A 21,586-nucleotide genomic window follows, 5' to 3' on the forward strand; every position below is an offset into this window, starting at 1 on the left:
AACGGGAACATGCGAGAAAAACCCCGGGTCTAAGTTTCCTGCGACTACGCGGGCATAGCCGCGGGCGGATAGCTAGTTCATAATAAATATCAATAATTTCAACCTACTGCTGCTTTCTAGTTAATATTTTACTAAATTATTGATGAGAAATTGTGAAAGAATAGAAAATATTCGTTCACGAGGTGGGATTCGAACCGACGTTTTTTGGTAAACCGTAGCATAGCCTCTCGGCCACCCGTATCAAAATTTCCTATTTTAATGCTATAAAACTGAAAAAAATAAATTTTAATTATTTGCTTCAGTTAAATATGTTATAAAACAGGTCAGTAATTGTTATCTATAACAATATTAATACATACATACATCCTACCTCGCAATTTCGTAACATAAAAGATAATTTTTCTTGCTTCCACCAGGTTTTCTATTTTCTATTGTCACCTCACTAGCATATAATAAGTATTTCACATCATATTCTCGTGTCACCAGCAACCCCACGGCCCACCACCACACCCAGTATACGGACCCCCCCATGGCGCTGTGATAGTGAAACCCCACGTGGAGAACCATCGACCAGCATTCGAGCATTACCCTCAAGACTGGGAGCTGTCTGGCCCCGGGCTTGGTAGCGAGTAAGTTACTTTAATCCTGGTAGAAGAAATAACATATTATTTGTAAGAATTTTTGTTTGTGCCTTCTTTATCTACCTCAATAGATAGGTTTCTAAAATGCTTCTTTCTCCTTTTATTTCGAGTTATAAAATTGGACGTTGTCGAATATTTAGATAGATAATTCCAAGAAAAGATTAAATTACGTTCTTCAGAGACAAAGCGTCAATTGTAAGAGTCCGTGGAGAAGTAGTTTAATGCATCATCAAGTACCCCATGCCCGCATTTATTATATTGTTAAGGCTTGCTTGCTTAAATGAACTGATATTAATAATAAATTGCATGGGAAATGGAGAAAAGATAGAAAATAGCAAAGATAACAAATTATTATTAATTATTGTGCTCGCTTAGTACAATACAGATAAGTAAATAAAAATTTATCAAACATTTCAGATATCTTTCGGACATCCATCGGAATGCGATCGCGAATTTCAAGCCTAATCCCAACGATGCCAACGATATTAACGCTTGGGGACTAGGGCTTCCGCCAGGTAATTTATATATGTTTTTAAAAAATTTAACATATCACTCTATGTTATTTTTTGAAAACTATTCATGTTTCATATTAATATCTAGAAACGCCATATGTACAGCTTCTGTAATAAAATATTGTATCCAGATATTCGAAAAAAAAGATAATAATAAATAGATAATAAAAAGATACTTAGATATAAATCATAAAAACATATTTCCTGCGTTCAGTATAATACAAATATTTTAATATTTTACATTGAATTTAATATAAATTTCAGGTTCTGCATCTCTCAACGTAGGAGAATATGCAAGCAGCAATAATGTTCCGAATGCAATTCCTGCGCCTAATGGAAGGTAAGTTAAACATTGCAATCGGTTCAGCAGTTCTTGCGTGAAAGAGCAACAAACACACACACATCCTTACAAACTTTCGCATTTATAATATTAGTAGGAAAGATAGGATTTAACTCCGAGATTCTAACAACTGAGCAACCGTTACTCGTACAAAACTTTTACAATTATTTAAATTTTGTTCTATTAGTAGATTCTATAGTATAAACCACATTTTAATACTCAATTTTTGTATAACAGACCTGTTGGACCACCGCCGCCTAATCCGTACTATCGCAATAAAAAGACGTCACCGCAAGATCCTGAACAAGCTGAAAAGGAAGCGCTGGTAATTATGAAATTTCTCAAAATATCATAATATATGTCTAACATAAATTATAGACAAGCCTTTATTATGTAGAACCTGCTTTCCGAGCCGATGGTAAATGTTAAAATCATCAACAATCAGGTTAAGACGATTCAGAATGTTTGAGTTTGAGTATGGAACCAAAAAAATATGCAGCAATGAAAACACAAACTTATAATGATACCAAAATGGCTCTCACATCAGTACACAGTACAGAGGCAGTTTCTGTAACACTGGTTTTCGGTGACGACAATTCATACCACGAATTGCGACTTAAACAACAGAGCACGATAATAAAACGCCAATAATATCATACACGACAAATACATAATGTATACATAAATAGTATTCTAAAAAAGGTTATCCAATCATAAAATTATACTGTACACGGCTTTAACGGTGAGGTGAAAGAAAACAACAAAAAAAAAACGCCATCTATTGGAATTTGAAAAAATTGGGAATGTGAAGTTTTATCGTGACCACAGATAACATAATTTGATTAGTACAATACATTTATATATTATGGTCCCGCGATTTCACCCGTGAAGATGAATTTTCCCTTTGAGTCCCATTGTTCCCATGGGAAAAAGTAGCCTAGTTAATCCTTACTATATATACGATCTGCCATTGACAGTTCATTATAATAAAGTATTTGGTTCCAATATTTCAAATTACATTTACACTTTCTTTAGTTCATTAATTTTTATTAATCCGGTTTTTCTTTTATTACAAATATTTTTTTAAGTATCTGTATTAAAAAAAAAACTCTATTTATACCTTTTAAATGTTAAGAAAAAAAACAGTCATTGATAGCACCATATTTTATTAAATACCTGTCTAAAAAAGATAGTTATTATTTATTAATTGGATTTTTTATAACTCCGCTCCGCTACTTTGTGGTTACTTCCTACTAGGACTAGAGTTTGATGAAACCAATTCCATTGTAATCAGCATTAATTGACAGCTAGTTATCTCATTACAGATACGGGCAGCAACCCTAGCGGCGAAGGCACCCCCTTCCCCAGTGAGGGACGAGTTACTTAGAGTATCAGCGGCTAGGCTTAGCGAGTCAAACCGAGTGCGAACTGAGACAGAACTTGTAAGGCAGCAGCAGGAGATATTGGCTGCACAGGATCCAGTGAGTATACAGAACAAATATTTTTAACAACAACCTTCAAACTGTCAGAACTAGACCAAACTTAAGGACCAGGAAGGCACTAGCTTTCAATAAAAAAAGAATGATCAAAATTCACACAAATCCAAAAAATACAGTTGAACCTTCTCATTTGATTGAGGTTGATTGTAAATAATTAGGAAATCTGCAAACTTAAGGAAAAGTTTATTCTTCGGATAAGAGACAGTTTTATGGGATTCTTTGTACATTACTACTAGATTATGTTTTAAAAGTTATGTATAATGACTTAAATCATAATATCAGTTGTTTGATAAATGATGAAAAGAGTGGTTTCTATACATATTACCTAATGGGAAAAAAACATTCTTCATAGAATCTGAGAAATTATGAATAACAAAATTTTCATTAAGTATATATTTTTTTACGATTTTTAAATTTAATTCGCATCAAAATAATTCCCATAATGCGTAATGAATATTACAGGACACGATAGCAGCTGAGAAATTCTATGGATCCCTTCTAGAAAAGGTCGATGTCATTTTGAATCCCCTTGGAGCAGCCGACGTTGGCTGCAAGGAGAGAGCTGTGTGTGTGCTTTATAGAGACCCCTTCAAACACGCACCTTATAGTAACCTGGTATCTAATGAGCTTAGCAAGTGAGTGTTATTTAATAAACATACTGACAAAAGGAATAAATTCGCTCTGAATTAACACACTGCATGACTGACAGAAGCGGCAAATGAATGATAACTGGTATGCATGATGATTGAATGAATGATTTAGTCTTTAATGGATTCTGATACTAGGTTATAATGGAATAGCATTCAATTATTATCCAGTATCAGAATCCATTATACAGAATATCTTTAAAACAGAATCCATTACAATACTGACTAGTAATTTCATTGGCACAAACACATCTACGTTTGTTCCAATGAAATTATGTTATTTTTATCAATGAATTAATATAAATTGAGTCTAACCTGGTTAAAGTTATCTCAAAAGGGCATTGAACTTCATTTATATTTAATTAGCTCAGACCTCGCACGAGTGTAAAAACTAAAAAAATACCAAATACAATATTATTCAATATATATGTAGCTTTCTATAGTTTAATCAAAATAGAGTTTGGTACCGACTTAAAATTTTTGAGTTATCCCTTTCTGCTTTAATGCCTAATAGTCTAATGCAAAGCATTACAAACGTAAATAATTAAATCATCAATCATTAATTACAATATTGCTATATACTGCATAGAATTATTTTATATATGGTAAAGAAATATTCAAACATTTATAAATAATAAATTTCAGGGACTCAAGTGAGCTGGTACCGCCGGCGGACAGCAAGATGGCGCTGCGTTATTACAGATACGTGCAAGCTGCTAGAGACGGTCAGGAGCAGAAGGACTGTCACGCTTTGTACCCCAATTGCAACATAAATTATAATAAAAAATAAAAACAATTTGAATAAAATTAAAAAAAAATAAGTGACTGCTGAAAGTGCCAACAACATAAAATTCATATCATGTCATGAAAAAATAAACACTAAGTAGACTGAACATGGATCCGTTGTTGTCATATTCTTTTTATATTTCACGTAGTAAATATGAGTTTTAAAAGATTTTGTATAAACACTTCATGAAGAGTGAATAAGGTAAATGACCATAACATTTAGTTAGAAGCAATTTTATCAAATGGTACCTCATTTACTAGGTACTTACTCTTTAAACTTTAAGACTAAAGTTATTTTAAAAGACTGTTGCTTAAACAGAAAACATAGAACATTGCATTTATTAAAAATAATGTTATTGTATAATTTTGTCACAGCTAAGTCCAAAATGTGTAAATGATAACCTAATATAATATTTATTTATTTTTAATATATAAGTGGGTGGTTTAATATATAAGGGGGAGATGTAGGACCGTTACTTTAGAATCATTTCATACATACTACACAGCCAATAATGAATAAAAAATCCATACCACTAATATTTTAAAAGAATGTCTTTTTTTTAACAAATTGATTTTCCGAAATTACCAATCGGACAAATTAGGGCTTTTTATATGTATGTATGGAATATTCTAAAATATTAAGTTTTTGTGTAAGGGATTAAATCTTAATTAATTTCTATTTGATTTCTTGCATTTTGTATTTAATTGAACATTGGAATTACAATATTATGCAAAATCAATTACTTTTACTGTAGAGCCATTGAGTCACTAGGACAATAGAATTAGGTTATTATGTAGATATTTATTTTAATTAGGCATGGGGCTCAAACTTTAATTCTAGAATTTTATATTTTTATAAAAAATATAGGTATTTTTAAAACGCAGTGAAAATATTTATGCTTATATTAATAAACATCTATAATCTATGGTATACTTCATCGGAAGCTGTCTCTTTTGCACTAAATTTCTAAATTATACTCGGATGTTGATTTTAAAGGGTTGTATTTTGTACTGAGAAGCTATGAAGAAAATTATTTCTGTTAACTATTTATTAATTATATTGTGTATTTAATTAATTTTTAAGTAATTTATTGAACGATTAAATTATTTATTTAAAACTACCTATCTGTACATTTTTATTGCTATCCCTTTACAATTTAACATAAGTACATAAATATAACAGATCTATATATAAAAGCTTATACGATAAAATCTATGAATAAATTTAACATCAAAATTAAATCTTCGAAACGTAATTTAAGAGATCGAAGTGTAGTTTTAGAGATCTAAGCATACTTACATAGGGAATATTATGTAAAATTATATACACTTTGAGTGAGCTTGGGTACAACACTTATATTATCGCATGGTGCTAATCGCATGTTTTGAAAACATTGCAACAAACAGTAAAACCTCTAAAGTGGTTTGTGAAATTTGACGTGAATCATGAAAACACAGGCCTGTGAAATAACTGTTCTAGTAGTCATAGTGAGTACCTTACCATAATAAATATTAATATTCAGTACCTATGATGCTGTTTTTCATACAGATTGATTGTTAATTGATATTATAAAAAAAGGAATTATTGTGTAGCTTGGTTGATAACTATTGCATATTTAATCCCATTGGTATAATTAAAATGCTTTGAATTGTTTAAAGCAAAGAAAAAATTCATTTCTTTATCCGTTATTATAGACCAAGTCCAAGTTTATCAAGTCTTCTATTATAAAATGTTTGCATCAGTACATAGTTGGTTTTTGATATCAGTTGTTGGTTGAAAACAGTTGGTTTTTGTATGTGGTAGTCGAGCACGCTTCGGCACGAATTGGGCCAGCTCGCACCGGGGAAGTACCACACCCCCACAGAAGACCGGCGTGAAATAGTATTCTGCTGTGTTTCGTTCGGTGAGTGGGGGAGCCGGAGGCCCATATCCTTTTCCTAACCCTTCCCAGGCCTTTCCTTTATTCCTATCGCCAATCCTTTCTTAATCCCTTCTCAAAAAGTCGGCAATCCATTTGTAGAGGCGTAAGGTATGCAATGGACCTTATGCCTCTCCAAATGTTCATGGGCGGTGGTAGCGCTTAGCATCAGGCGTCCCACCAGCTCCATTGCCGACTGTAACATAAAAAAATGTTGCTGTTTTATAATGTTGTGGGTAACTAATAGGCAATATCGCAAGTAAAATTATCGAAAATCCTTATTCTTGTAATATAAACAGTATACAACGTGTCCACAGTAACGTGTCTGTCTTATATTCAATTTAAAATTAGCCAAATAAAATAATATTACACTTTTCAGATACTGAGCGAAGCTAGCTGTAATCTTCGATATCCAAGAATAAAGAGATCTAACAATATGGAAAACTTCAACGTTCTCTTAAATATATACAAAATGAATCCTTTAAAACGTTCTGATATATACAAAAAGTTTTCTAATCAAATACTTTTACCTCGATCGGAAGGCACGACAGGCGACTTGAATTTTAATTCTATTGAAAGTGGCAAGGAAATACAAAATGGGACGAAGAAATCAAATGAAATCGCAATACGGACTGGTGCGAATAAACATATAAATAATTTAACCCATAAACCTGATTTGATAAACACTATCAAAAAAGAAGATTCTGTTGGTGGAAACGATATAATAAAAGACGTGATTACTGAAGATAATAAACATAATCAAATGCTTGTTACTAAATTATTCCCTGTACATAATGTTCGTAAATTTAAAGAGCATTTTCATTCGTTTGATAACGGAGACAGGATGATAGATTTACAGGACAATGAAATCGATGGAGCACAGGACGCTGATACCGTAGTAATGAAGTAGATTTAAATGTACATGATGTGAATTTTGTTGTGCAATGAATATAAATGAGATTTTTAGATATTTAGCAACTAAATAATGTGATCTATTTAGCATTTTGATATCTATTTAGTCTTCAAATGATGAACCAAACATTTTTCACTCTCGCCATGTTGCTTGTTAAATTTTTTTTCATATTGCTATTGAATCTGACAGCGTGACTTGTAAATGTGATGGAGACGTTTTTCTTAAGGGAAAAACACCAATAAAATATCAGCCAAATAAATTTGAAACTTATAGCATATTTACATACAGATTTATTTACAGGTAAACAATAAATAATTTAATAAATAAATAAATTAGTCAGAGGTCCGTCTACATTAAAGCTATGGGAGTTATTTTTGGCCAGAGTAAGCGATGTCGTGGGCGTCTTCGTATGATCGTGCCTGATAGGGACCGTGGGCGTCCCAGGCTGGGGCGTGATGGTCTACGTGGTGCTCAACGTGGTGTTGTGGGTAGTGGATGACTTCGTAGTTCACAACCTTGGGTTTCGTGAACTTGAAGATAACCATGGCACCTGTAAATAAGAATATGTTATTTATCAGATATTTTAGAGAAGATTTTATAGGGAAATTAACTGGTTATAATGCATTATATATTATTGAAGAAGGAAACTTTTAATTGTTATTATAAACCATAAAACTTACAATCATATATGTATACATATATATCTTAAAAATATAGCAAATCTGAAAAAGTTAAAATTTTTGCTAGTTTTAATGTTTTCTTAATTCATACTGTAGTGTAATACTGACCAGAAAGAACAAGAGAGATAAGACCAAGAGTCAAGGCCTTCCAGGTCTTCAGAGCGATGAGAGCGAGAGCCAGGGGAACCAGTACCGAAGCCTTGAACTTAAGACCGAGGAGGAAAGGCAGGAGCACCTTCTTGATGAAACCGTGTTCTGAAAACAAACATATAATAAGAACCTTGCAATTTTACGTGCTATAAATTCAAGATGTAAGAAACTTACTGCTCTTGATTCTCAAAGGCTTGGGCAGCTTGATCTTCTTCTTCCTGCCTTCGAATGTCTCGACCTCCTCTTCTCCATCGAGAGGCATGGCCAATTCAGAAGGAAGGTCAGCAAGGAGAGATCTTGGCACGTATTCAGAAGCGGCACTGCGGGCAATTTCCTCAGGTACTTTCACTCTCACAGAATGGGTATCAATGAAGCGCTCCACTTTATCGAAGATAGCATAAGTGGGATCCTTGGCCATCCTTGGGTCGACAGCTTCATCCTCAGCGATCGCGGTCTTGATGATGGACAGATTGTCCGTAATCCTGATCTCATCATCGTTCGCGACTTGGGATATCCATTCCAGGGTCCTCGGTTTCACACACTCCACGGAATATTGACTCAAACATTCGTTGTAAATGTTCTTAACGAGTCCGGATGCCGATTGGCCACTAGCGAACGCCGCCACCGATAATAACACCACAAACTTAAACATTTTGCACTGGTTCTAGCACTTGACGGCAGATGCGACTGACTGCCGTCCGATAAGCGGTCACAATGTATGCCAGGGAAGTTCAGGGCTCGGTATATATACTGGCATTAATACGTGACGTGGGGTCCGAATATGTTAAGGTGCGAGGCGATGGAGGTGCAAGTGCTATACATCGCTCGAGGTACATTTTAATTACGGGAGTCAGTGCTAATAAAGTTTGATAAGTGTTAGTTGAAGGCTTCATAACGATCTTTGATCGTTACTTTTTAATTGCAGGTTGCAGGGTTCAATAGTGTACGTAATTTTATTCACGAATCTGATAAGTAACATTTATAATCCTATTAAAATAATTGATTTAACTGTAATTAAATAATTTTTTAAATCTCCAGCGCTATAATCGATTCTTATTGATAACAGCTGGAAGATTGTAAAATTTATGTAGGATATTGACTGGGTCTGTAAATTAAAGCAGTACGTAGCAATATTTTATCCTGTTGGCCTGCCATGTTGATTAGAAATTAGAAGGTTATATGTATTTTCAATACTTTAAAGTTAATTCAAATGTTTGTTGTAAAACAAAATACATTATGTACAATAATATAATTAAACGATTTAATATAGTGAGAAATATGCATAAATAATTCACATGTGACATAAACCGAATTAAGAGAAATACAATAACAATATAATATCAAAGAACACATATATTATAACATTAATCTACTATATAAAAATAAGTCGTGTTTTCCTTCCTGACGCTATAACTCCAAAACGCACGAACCGTTTTCCACGTTTTTGCATTCGTTGGAAAGGTCTCGGGCTCCGTGAGGTTTATAGCAAAGAAAATTCACGAAAAATTTCAACAGAAAGGCGGGAAAAACGAAGCCATCTGGTGGCGAAACGGAGTTCGCCGGGTTTGCTAGTAATTTATATATGTTCGATTATTTTTAATGTTTTTGTACTGATCCGTCCGCGTCCGTTTAAGTGCGTTTTTTGCTTTTACTTTATAAATTTTTTGGGACTAAATGACAAAATTTTAGAACTAGGAGCAATTTCCTTACCGGATGGATTATAACAGTTTGTTGGATTAGTCCTCGTGGTGAAATGACTTTGAAAATGGCAAATAGAAAAATCTAGTCACCTCTAATTTCCGTAAAGCAACATTAAAAAAAAAATGAAACGTAAATACTATTTCAACTTCTGTATATTTACAATAAAATAGACAGGTCTGTAGTGTATAGTAAATTGTCAACAAACAAGTAATTAAACCATGCCTAATTTAAATAAAATTAAACTAAGACACTTTATAAATAAAAGATTTGAACGGGCGGTAGAAAAGCCGTTTTCAGTTTCTTGAGATAATTCTGACATCACGCCGTTTTTCCGAATAAGCTATCGTAGTATTCAATTGCCTTTGGGAGGTGGCAAGGGCTATTGTAGTATATGATAAAATATTTTTTTAATCCTGAATATGGGACAACACAAAAATATAGATGTGTATCAGTATAAATATTTTGTTTCTTGTTAAACAATATTTATAAATATCCATAACATACGTTAATGTACCTAATCGTGCTTTGACAGTCATCTTTATTAAGATTGATATTTTCTGGCTCTTTTTCACAAATCTTATCCTGATAATAAGATAGAACCTAGTAAAAACAAAATATGTATTCAATTCACTGTAATCGACCCGAAATTACATATGTTTTAGCGATGCATTTTCATTGTTATATTAATAGCCAACCGTTCCTCCCCGGCTTCACTCGCGGTACATTTTTTCTCTCCATAAGGATCTCGACGAATTTATTTTTAAAGATTGCCGAATTTTTGGAGCCTCTCTCGAGTTTTACTTTCGCCAATACGTTAAGCGATTCATTTCATGAATTGAATAGTATTTTATATAAAATACTTCTTCTCTATAACCAGATTTTTACAAAGCAAAAAAATACAGGTCTAATTTTATCTCTTTGCTAGTCAATCCCTAGGGATTGATATATGACTAGTCATACTATAGTGTGACACTTACTATACTATAGGAAATGTTATTCGCCACGCCCAAATAGTAAACTTTGTCGTCCAAGATTAGTCTATAAAGTCTACTCAATGCAGATTCCCTATAATGTTAATTAGTTTTAAGAATAACTCATTTTAGTTAACGCAGTTACGTACTTCGTCTTAAAAGTAACATTTGAAGCAGACACTAATGCGTAGCTCATATAGCTACAGAAGATTCTAAAACATTTCAGAATCTTAATTGACTTTACCACAATACAATATAATAATAATTTTCTTGTATCAAAAACAGAATTATTATCAGAACTAACTATCAGGTATACATAAAATATTATTAAAAAAAATAAACCGCTTTCATATTGTCAAAACTGTACCAAAATTAAATGAGTCACTCGGGAGGCACCAGTATTCAAATAAAAAAAGAACCATCTAAATCAGTTCACCCACTCGAAAGTTCTAGGATAAACCCTAAAAATAATGAGGGTCTCAACTCAAAAACTCATTCTTTTTTTTTTAAGTCGGTTGAAAGTTCCTGCCACAGGGTCATAAAATTCAAACGTCATGCGTTACTCCTTAAAATTGTTCAATTAACTTTCTATTAATCTAAAGAAACCAGCGACCTAACAAACTATGTATCTTGACGCCGCTTTAGTAATCAGCTGTTACGACCACAGAATAAATTTGACTAGATATCGCAAGGACTCTTGTAAATCGTATTTTTTTGGGTTTATGGTTAACTCACGTCTCATGCAGTATATAATTACAAAGTAATTTAAAAATTTAACTCTCATTTTATCTTAATTGAAAAATTAAGATTCAATCATTTAAAATCCGATATTAATTCTTCAATATTGATAGTCAAATTTAAATAATAGCCGGTTAAGTACAACTTTACTGGCATTCTCAAACAAACTGATTCCCTTTTTCTTTTATTTGTAGTCAGTACCTGAAAATCTCATTTAATAATCAATGACACGCTGAAAACATCATTTCGATAATTTCTTTATTAGCACAAAATAGTTTATTTATTCTAACCAGTGTTCAAATTTTCAGTTAATTATACCTGTTCAATTTAAGAACACAGTTAAATAATATTATCTTCGTGAGAAGTTTTATAAAATATCAGCTGTTCGCCCCGGCTTCGACATAGCGCCATAGCCTACTTATGTCACTCAGCGAAGTTACAGCTTTCTAGTGGTGAATGAATTTTTAAAATTGATCCAGTAGTTTTTGAGTTTATCCATTACAAACAAAAATACAAATTCTTCTTCTTTATAATATTAGTAGAGTTTTCTTTATAGTAGTAGTAGTAGTAGAATATATAACAGAATTTATAAAGACTCACTTCTCCCAACCTAGTACATATTTTTTTATTTTTTATGTTGCACCAATTTTTTTTTAAGTACCCCCCTATAATACTGTCGATGCTCCATCCAGTTCAATACGTGATCTGTGGTACTACAAAGTCGGTAGTATCCATGCCCCCGAATTAATATACGAATCACGATCATTAGCATCCGTTTTGCTGCGACATCTTTCACTAAAGCATATGACTTGAATGAAATATATGAGAAATGCGGCCTGTATTACGTAAGGAATTCGAACGCAATGGTTGGTGTCACTTTCTTTTATATAATGGAAGGGTTCTTTGATTTGTATCAAGCGCCAGGATCAATGTTACCCTATTTTTACTGCGTATACTGCGTTTCCACGTTGTATATCGTTGCATTCACTCACACACTCATGCATTATAGGGTAAACGGCTCGATATTTGTGTAACTTAAATATGCGATACTGGGACTGTCAAAAAATAGCGCCAAATTATTTTGCGTCTATAAAAAAGACTTGGAACAGTTAAAAATATTACAAAAATTCGTATTTTTGTGTTTCATCATCTTCGATCGACAGACCATCAGCTGTACGTTAATAGTCTACTTATTATTTAATGTTATAAGTATTTTTCAAGTAAGACGCTTTTCGTAAATGATCTTCTTTCTAAGAACAAGTTAAAAAAGATAAAAAAAATGTAAATTCTTCTATAGCCCATAACATAATATATCGTAGTTTAACTCAATGAACATGATTTATGATTAAAAAAAGGTGTGGTTGTGTGTTACGCATGTTAGCATTAATTTGTAATGTTAGAAAAATAACAAAAGGTAATAGTAGAAATACAAACATAATAAACTAGCGCGGACTTTGCCTAGGACTGTCACGAAAAATTATATAGCCTATGTTATCCGGTAAGAATGTATCTCTTCCGCTCGCGCCGCTGTATTTCAAAAACAGTGAAAAATCGAAAAGATTTATTTTTTTAAGTGGTGTAAAAAGGTTATACATAGACAGGAGGATGGCCGGAAATTGGTCTTACAAGGATCCCGATCACTGTATCGTAGATATATTAAGGGTTCCATTACTAAAGGAATGAATGAGATTAAAGGCGAATTATATTATTTTTAATAATTGATTAGCGTTCGACAGACGACAAACTATTCAGGCCGATTTCGCTACATTCGCTAGTTGAATATTAATTTGGCGCCGACAGCCTAACACATAAATCAATAAACCTGCCATATTAGTTCAGTCTTGCCAAAAAAACATTAAATATTTTTTGAGTAAGGGTGCACTTGACTGTCTTTAGCAGACGCCAACAATACAAACTGTTACCCATAAAAAAATCGTATTATTACTTGTACATACTTTTCCTCTTTTTTACACTTTACTTGAGTTAGAGCAAAGAATACACTATATATGTATCTAGTATATACCTACTATGTACTATGTACCGACCCAATAAGTTCAAGTCCAGTAATTTATTATTTTGGGATACATAAGCTGCTATACGTCTTAAAAAATAATAATATAAATATACAATTATTTAACAATACGTACTATTCTTTAAATGTCATAATTAGTCAAATATTGGAAAAATTATTTCATCAAATATTCTATACATATTGATATGATTATGAACGTAACATTTATCTTTGCTCTTCTTTCCATAAACAAGTAATTGTCAATGTCATTCCTCATATGTCACGTCACTTAGTGTATTCAGAGAAATCACGAGAAAAGTATTTGAGTTTTTTGTATAATTAATTAAAGATTTCTCTTTCTCTATACACAGCATGCTTTTATCATAGCAGACAATTTGTTTGTGTACTTTAAATAAATGTGCTTTGTGTTTAATTGAAGTGAATAGTAATAATAATGGCTAACAATCGGATTCCTTCTGGGCCCAACACACCAGGTAGTCAACAGACACCTACACAACAGGGTATTAAAATATTTATCCAAAGGGACTATTCTGAAGGTACTGCAGTGAAATTCCAAACCAGATTTCCTCCAGAACTCGAAGATAGGGTAAGTTAGATATATTTTGTTTATGAGATATCAACACGCCTTAAAAATGTCCTTGATGTTATTAGGTGTGGACAGTGAAACATCAATAAAAATGGTAGAATGATTTTTAGCGCTTGAGAAAGAAAATTTAATAAGTTTCATATAAGGATTATATTTGTGTTTATAAAGTACTCAGAAATTCACATCTGTATATAATCTAGATTAGAATGTTGTTACAATAGGTATAGTACTTTCTAAACATTTTTGATATACAAACTTTCTTCTACTAAAAGCAGATATTAGACAGAGACTGAATGTTCATATACACCTTTGTGAAATTATTCAAATCAGAGTTATTAACATGATATGCAAATGCACTGAATCTTTCTAACCAATTAATATTAATGAAATTTTTACTGTATCTGCTTACATATGAACAATGGTATTAATATGATTTATATATGAGCTGTCAATAACCTCTTATTCCCGCTACGGGGAGTAAGTCCTTTGAGGGCTTTACAATGCCAAATGGTCAAGTGTAAACTTATGAATGTCAAGTCTTTTGTACTTGACCACTTCTTGTTAGTGTTTCATTTGTAGTATACAGGTGCTGGGTTCCAGTCACAGGAAGGAGGAAACAGAAAATTTGTTGTAAGGCACACAAGGACTGTGCTTAGTATTAAACTGTTTCCAGACCTGTGAATATATTGAAATAGCATTCTGTTTTTTGTTTTTATTATTAAATGAACAAAATGAATAATAAAACTTTCTATTACATTTACTATTGTTTTTTACACTTATTGAAATTAACAATAAACAACATTGTTTACAGATAGATAGACAAACATTTGAATACACAATAGAGAGACTGAACGAACACTTTGATATGGCCGAGACGGCAGACTGCAGTACCTACTGTGAAGGATGCCTCGCTTGTCTTACAGCATACTTCATTTATATATGCACTGAGACGCATTATGAAAAGGTGAGCCCTTGAAAAAAAAAAACTTATCATACCTATGTACATAGATATGTACATAGATAGAGTGGGATTTGTTCCTTCATCCATTCACTAGACAACTCATGATCCCAACCCAACTATGGTATTCTTCTAATTTTCAGTTTTATGTGTGCTTTTTCTGTTCTTTAAAACGTTTGTATTGAGTTCTATGAAACTGAAAACTAAATATTAATTTATTAATTGTATGACTGTTGTCATTCTACATAAGATAATAAATATGAAGGATATTATATTATACTATACCAATATTTGAGATTAATTACATATTGTGAAATTATATTTATTTACATTACACATTACTTTAAATCTCAATAGTTTTCTTTACTTCACAACTAATCATTTATGTTGTTCTGATATTAAAAAAGAAATAAATAGGACAGGTGGACTTTTATTCTTTCTTTGTCATTTTTGCTGTCAATTATAGCTATCATATTGTCATTTATGAATCATTTTAACTTTATATTACACCTTGTGGAAAGATAATTATCAAATTGATGATAAAAGTAAATATTATGATTTGTGTCACATGTGAGACTGCCATAATATATTTTTTAATCATATTGCCTATAGTTTTAAAGTATCTTTAAACAATATTTTATTATGCATTATTTGCTAATACATAGCACATTATAACACAGAATGTAAAAATTAAATGCCTTACAATGGAACCTTAATGATTAATATTTTTTTTATTTAGTTCTTCTTAACATGTTTCAGCATCTTCGAAAAATATCAAAATTCATTGCAACACAGAATGAAAGGGTCTACAATCCGAGAGGAATACACTTAACAGACCCAATATTAAGAGGTTTACGTGTGATAGAGGTCACTATTATTGATGTACCCAACTGTCAAAGCCCTACAGGTAATTGCATAGTTCGATTTTGTTTTATATTAAGTTTATTTTATAACACCAAAAGATTGGTCTTTAATACTCTATTGGTAATGTTTGTGGTAACTGACACTAGATGGCCTTCTTATTTAATACACATCAGTTAGTCAATTTCTAATTTTAGTATTTTCTAGAAGAGTTTCTAGAGTTACTATAAATATAAAGTACTAACTGTGCCCCGCGGGATGAAAAGGTCCCGGTATTCCTACAGGATACGGACTTACGCGGGTGAAACCGCGGGGCGCAGCTAGTTTATAATAATTGTGTATAATTATGACTAAAAATATAAAAGACTGTCCATAACAAATGCTACAAATTATCACACTATAATTGCAGGTAATTCAACAACACAGCTACGGCACACTTGACCACCGCAAGAAAACAGGGAGTTCTTTATGTAACAGTCAAAGTATTGGTTTTGATGGTGCTTATAATATGAGTGTGAATTGAACTCAACTTGAGGGTAGTTTTGAAAATTTGTTATAGTCTCATATCTCAGTATCTCAGTAATTAATAATGATATACACATTAGTTTTGTAGTGAGTTTAATGGTATACAATTTTGTAAATAATATAGATGTAAAAAATCTAAAACACAGACGTTTTTACACATGGTTTTTTATCAATCTCACTTATATTTAAATGATATGTCAGCACACACATAGCTGAAAAAATAAGTCGCTTAAAATGTGTATAAAAGTCTTAAATTCAGTTATATTATTAGTTACATGCGATTCCGTAAACTAATATGTTATTTGTACAAAAGAGCTTAATCACTGCCAAGTATTATCAAAATCCGTTCCGTGATTTTGCGTACATACATACACATTCTGCCAAATTTGGCGATTATAATAATATTATAATTGTTTATAGTATCGTTAAAAACGTCAGAAACTGTTTTTCAGCTATGACTGACAACATCACAGCATATGCTGACTTCAGCGCTGATTTTCAGTCTCACTTCCATTCAGTCTTGAGTTCAATTTACACCAATCATAAGCCCCTAAGTGGACATGAAAGTGACATTTGGTGTTTCGGTTGTACTTCTGTTAGTGCTAGCATTTAATACTTTTAGTTAAGATTTAGTGATTGTCTAACAAGCCAATTAGCTCTAATGCAATGTGTCATCTATTGTGTATAATTTATTGTGATGAAAAATTATCAAGTGACGCATTTTGCTCCTTTTGATAATGTATACATTTACATACAATACAGGCAATTAAATAGAATAATATAAAAGCCCAGTATTATTTTACTATTATTACGGGATTTTGTCTAATATGATTATTTTTTGGACTTATTTTTCTTTTTTTTTACCTAATACTTACGTTAATTTTCATTATAGTTTATATTGTTTTTTCGATTATTTGTAATAAATACGAAATTCATTGAATTACCTTGTTATTTAGCAAAATGCGTCATTATGGAATGCCTTTTTCGATTGGTTTAAATATTAGCTAAGGTATATTAAGTTGTATTATATTTATTATCAAAACAAATGTATGGAGAACTCCCTTGCCAAAATTATCTTCCATTTGAATGGACATTGTGTATGATCCGATAAGTTAAATATTTTAATCTTGGAAAATTATAATTTATATTATTGTATAAAAATGTATGCATGATAATATTACTTAGGAGTAATAATGATGGTTTAAACTGTTGTAACGACGTATTGCGACGTTGTCGTGACGATTTTTCAATCGGTACGATGAAATATCGTCTAGTGTAAGTAGCATGAATGATACTTCGCTGCTATTGGTGGATTGTGTTTGGAAGTGTAACATTAGTAATTTGATTGGTTAACGTAAAAAAATATGATATTATGACCGTAATATAATTGAATATAAACAAATAGGTAAAAGTAAAAAGGAAGTACTGATTACAAGAGATTGTTTTATTATCGAAAGTTGTAAAAGCTTTGACGATTTTTATCCGTGTTATAAATAATAGGAACATACGATTTCATTGGTAAACGGACTTGACTAGATTTGGGAGAGGAATAGATATATATACTGACGTAACGGAAAAAACATTAAAGTTAGAATTCTAGAGAGATAGACTATTTGAGTCATACTTAAGCGATTTTTATAGCAGGCCTTTTCACTTTGATACTAATTTAACTGATTGTACGGATGATGCAACACGTAAATTGCACTTGGGTTTGCTTATAAGTTGCTATGTTAAACATGTAAGCCCTCGGGCCTATTAAAATCGTACTCCTTTAAACATTGCCGTTTTAAATGCGTAACACAATCACAGCGTTACCATGGTAACGGGCTTTGGTTTGATTCAAATTATACTTTTTTTTATTTTTATAGTAGAAATCTTACATAGATACCCACGGCCCCCGGGGAAGAGGTCGTGGGTTATGTCGGATTCCTACCGACTAAAACCCCACTGTGTTCCATCGAGCCACATAAGTGAAGGGGCCACGGGTACTTGTTAGAATTCCACCGCGACCCCTCGGCGGAATTCAAATTATACTGATGGAACGAGTATTGGTAATTAAAAATGCTTACTTAAATTGTGTCTGATTGTATACGATATACAAGGACTTGTGACTATCTGAGGTTTTATAATGGCACTGTTTACTTTGAACAGGAAATAAAAATGTCCTTGAATGATTGTTTTTATAATTTCGCGGGTGATATAATATAGATTGCACTTGTGTTTGTTCACGTGTTTGCTTAAAAATTACAAACCAGATCTACAAGGTCTCGGGGCTTTAAATTATGATTGAAAAAAAAATACATCAGCTTAAAACGTTAGACAAAATTTAATTAAGTTTTTTTTTCTATTTTGACTCCTAAATGACATGGCGTTAGCATGGCAACAATTACGTTCAAATAAGTTAATTTATTTACGTATATTGATATTTAAATTTTAATAGATTCATTGATGAAACTTGACAAGCAGTAAGAACTTACGTTAGGTTTCAATACATAACTTTCATTAATGAAGACGCCTCTGAAAGCATCGTTACTGAGTCGCTACCATTCTGCACATATAAATAAAGAAATGACAATGACATTTATACAGGAGCGAAACCTAATGCGTTGATTTTGGTTTGAGATCCTATATTGAAACCGGCCGTTGGGAAACAATAAAAATAAGGTATTGTCTTGTGTTCGATTTTACGCGAGTATGAAACATTTAAAATTTAAAGACTTTACGAATTTTAATCGCGATTTATTCATTGTATCATTTAAATATAAATAGTATAAAAATATGAATAAATGACGTTGAAAAGAGTTTAATTTTTGAATAATAAAGAGGTACAGGTACGAGTAGGTTCTCTTCGTAACTGAATTCATGGTAAAAGAGATTTGCACATTTTAAGAACTTTCGTGTTTTGTGTTATTACTTATTGAATTATGTACACAGTGTCTTAATTGTAATTCTATTGTATAAATTAAATATATTGTGAATATTGTTTATATCGTGTGTCATTAGCTACCTAAGAGTATAAGGTCCACAATGCACGATTTGTTGATAGAGGCATTGATAGTCTATTAGAAACTTTCGACACATATTTCGCATTATTCAAATTCAAATTCAAATTAAAATTGTTTATTAAATCAAACACTTATCATAACCTTATAGCTAAGTACTGTAGCAGTACAAAAAGGTATCAACCTATTTGTACTGCTACAAATGAAGGTTCAAGTTAAATATATCAGTATCTTCTTATTTGTACTTATATTTGACAGCCACGCTAAACAGAAGATCCAACAGTTATGAAACCGGCGAAACCGTTCATTAATTTCATATTTGCTTTGTAATGTTAAAATTTCTATACTTTTCTTATTTGGATGCTCAGTCAATAAGTTTTTTCAAAAAGGGTTTTTTATAAGTGCAATCAATTACACAAAATGCAACGGAACTGATTGACTGATCTAACGACGCACAGCCCAGTCCGCTGTACCGATCGGGCTGAAATTTGGCATACAGATAGCCTATATGTTGTGGGTATCTATCTGCTAAGAAAGGATTTTGATATATTCTACCCCCATGGTAACAAAATTGGGGATGAAAGTTTGTAACGAACCCCCATGGTGACAAAATTGGGGATGAAAGTTTGTAAAAAATGGATGTTGTTTGAGGTTGCGGGCTAGTGTTTTCATATGTTGTCTTGATTGAAAATAACGTGATATCGACGATATTATACGACAAATATTGAGTTTTTTAATCATAGGTATAGAATACATTTATTAATCTATGAATATTCACACAAGTATTCTTGTCATAAATTTTGTTTATTATTATTATTTCTCTTTTATTTAATGTTGATATGGCTTCTTCGTTAGTTAAATATCTTCCTAATATTAATTTGAGAGAACACGTGACAAATATTTTTTTTTTAGTTTCAATATGAAGAGACTAACAATCGATTGCAAAAGCACAGTTTCAAGGCATTATATATACCCTTTATACGATAAGTCTGCATTGTAAATCTTGATAGCTATAATAAATTAGTTCATTTCATATTTGTATAAATGTCTTTTGTGGGGGTACCCGTCACATCCCATATTATCATCCCTCCCGTCCCATCCCATCATAATATATTCCCTTGTATATTTAAAACTTGTGTTTATTAAATGTTACTGCAAAATTATTTTAAGTACTATTAAAATAAATGTTTGAATAATGTTGCGTTTTATGTATATAATTCCTGTTTCTCTTATTAATAGATATACTAGGTATTTGCCCGTGGCTTCGCCCGTATGGTCAGAGGAAACTTCCATGGGAATTAGGTGTTTCATCGCGGTAAAAAGTGGTCTATGTATCTACAGACAAAATTATAGCCCATATATGTTCCCACTGCTGGAACACAGGCCTCCTATGAGGGTTCAGGCCATAATCCACCACGCTGGCCAAGTGCGGGTTGGCAGATGTCACATGTCGTCAAACTTTTTTGATTCTCGGACATGTCGGTTTCCTCACGATGTTTTCCTTCACCGCAGCCGCCTTAAGCAGTGGTGACGTTATCTTCATGCGCAGATAAATTGAAAAATCAATTTATTTCCTGCACGCTCGCCCGGTCTCGAACCCCGATGTATCGATTTTGAAGTCCAAGGTTCTCACCACTGAGCCACCACTGCTTTTTATTATAATATATATTGTTATATGTTTGATAATCATTGTAAATATGTATAATATTAATTCATCATAAGTTTATTTATTTTACGTCAGTGTATAAGTATATATAACAGAAATCACTACTATTTTTTTTTTTTTTCTAAAACCTTAATTTTTGCTCACCCTCTTCTACAATGTTTCTCTTATTATTTATATGGTAGTCTGGAAGAGATCGCTACCTAGCGATAAGACCGCCATTTGTACATATTCTCTCTTTTGTTTGTGTTTATCTATGTTTTCCTGTAAATTCTTGTGTGCCATAAAGTGTTATCTATCTATCTTTATAATTATTTATAATGTCAGTAAGAACTAGAATGATGCTGGTATGCCCCCCAAAGATTGTTCTCCGTTTAGTCTACGTCCTATTATACTTAGTCTGGCCATAAATACTGTTACACTTAATTATAAAAAAATATTACATTTGAATTTCGAATCTGT

At 32.2% G+C, this 21,586-nt stretch overlaps 3 protein-coding genes across 3 annotated transcripts in view; 2 read left to right on the forward strand and 1 right to left on the reverse strand.

Annotated features, from left to right (window-relative positions):
* Window positions 1–5,443, forward strand: part of LOC119837873 — a 33,247-nt gene extending 27,804 nt beyond the window's left edge. Inside the window, exons 5-11 of the mRNA XM_038363655.1 lie at window positions 487–629; window positions 1,059–1,156; window positions 1,418–1,493; window positions 1,731–1,818; window positions 2,819–2,974; window positions 3,455–3,627; window positions 4,285–5,443. Coding sequence (XP_038219583.1) covers window positions 487–629; window positions 1,059–1,156; window positions 1,418–1,493; window positions 1,731–1,818; window positions 2,819–2,974; window positions 3,455–3,627; window positions 4,285–4,429 — 879 coding nt within the window. The 3' untranslated portion in view covers window positions 4,430–5,443. The remainder of the gene's footprint in view (window positions 1–486; window positions 630–1,058; window positions 1,157–1,417; window positions 1,494–1,730; window positions 1,819–2,818; window positions 2,975–3,454; window positions 3,628–4,284) is intronic.
* A 2,106-nt stretch (window positions 5,444–7,549) lies between these two features.
* On the reverse strand, window positions 7,550–8,828 carry LOC119837805. The gene is made up of 3 exons (XM_038363568.1): window positions 8,262–8,828; window positions 8,046–8,192; window positions 7,550–7,807 (listed from the first exon to the last, which is right to left on the reverse strand). Exons 1-3 carry the CDS (start codon window positions 8,737–8,739, stop codon window positions 7,626–7,628), a joined length of 807 nt encoding a protein of 268 aa, XP_038219496.1. The 5' UTR covers window positions 8,740–8,828; the 3' UTR covers window positions 7,550–7,625.
* Window positions 8,829–13,795: 4,967 nt separating this feature from the next.
* Window positions 13,796–19,446, forward strand: LOC119837824 (golgin subfamily A member 7). The gene is made up of 4 exons (XM_038363597.1): window positions 13,796–14,115; window positions 14,927–15,079; window positions 15,833–15,980; window positions 16,344–19,446. Exons 1-4 carry the CDS (start codon window positions 13,963–13,965, stop codon window positions 16,373–16,375), a joined length of 486 nt encoding a protein of 161 aa, XP_038219525.1. The 5' UTR covers window positions 13,796–13,962; the 3' UTR covers window positions 16,376–19,446.
* Window positions 19,447–21,586: the final 2,140 nt, after the last annotated feature.

The sequence above is a fragment of the Zerene cesonia genome, chromosome 29, assembly GCF_012273895.1.
Source record: "Zerene cesonia ecotype Mississippi chromosome 29, Zerene_cesonia_1.1, whole genome shotgun sequence".
Classification (NCBI taxonomy): Eukaryota; Metazoa; Arthropoda; class Insecta; order Lepidoptera; family Pieridae; genus Zerene; species Zerene cesonia.

What these genes read in the sequence shown, in the direction of transcription:
- LOC119837805 (XM_038363568.1), bottom strand. Translation starts at nt 8,739, where the DNA reads ATGTTTAAGTTTGTGGTGTTATTATCGGTGGCGGCGTTCGCTAGTGGC. An exon ending in GCCTTTGAGAATCAAGAGCA is followed by an intron (nt 8,193 to 8,261) that starts GTAAGTTTCTTA and finishes GTTTGTTTTCAG; the next exon opens with AACACGGTTTCATCAAGAAG. An exon ending in TATCTCTCTTGTTCTTTCTG is followed by an intron (nt 7,808 to 8,045) that starts GTCAGTATTACA and finishes TCTTATTTACAG; the next exon opens with GTGCCATGGTTATCTTCAAG.
- LOC119837824 (XM_038363597.1), top strand. Translation starts at nt 13,963, where the DNA reads ATGGCTAACAATCGGATTCCTTCTGGGCCCAACACACCAGGTAGTCAA. An exon ending in CTCCAGAACTCGAAGATAGG is followed by an intron (nt 14,116 to 14,926) that starts GTAAGTTAGATA and finishes CATTGTTTACAG; the next exon opens with ATAGATAGACAAACATTTGA. An exon ending in CTGAGACGCATTATGAAAAG is followed by an intron (nt 15,080 to 15,832) that starts GTGAGCCCTTGA and finishes AACATGTTTCAG; the next exon opens with CATCTTCGAAAAATATCAAA.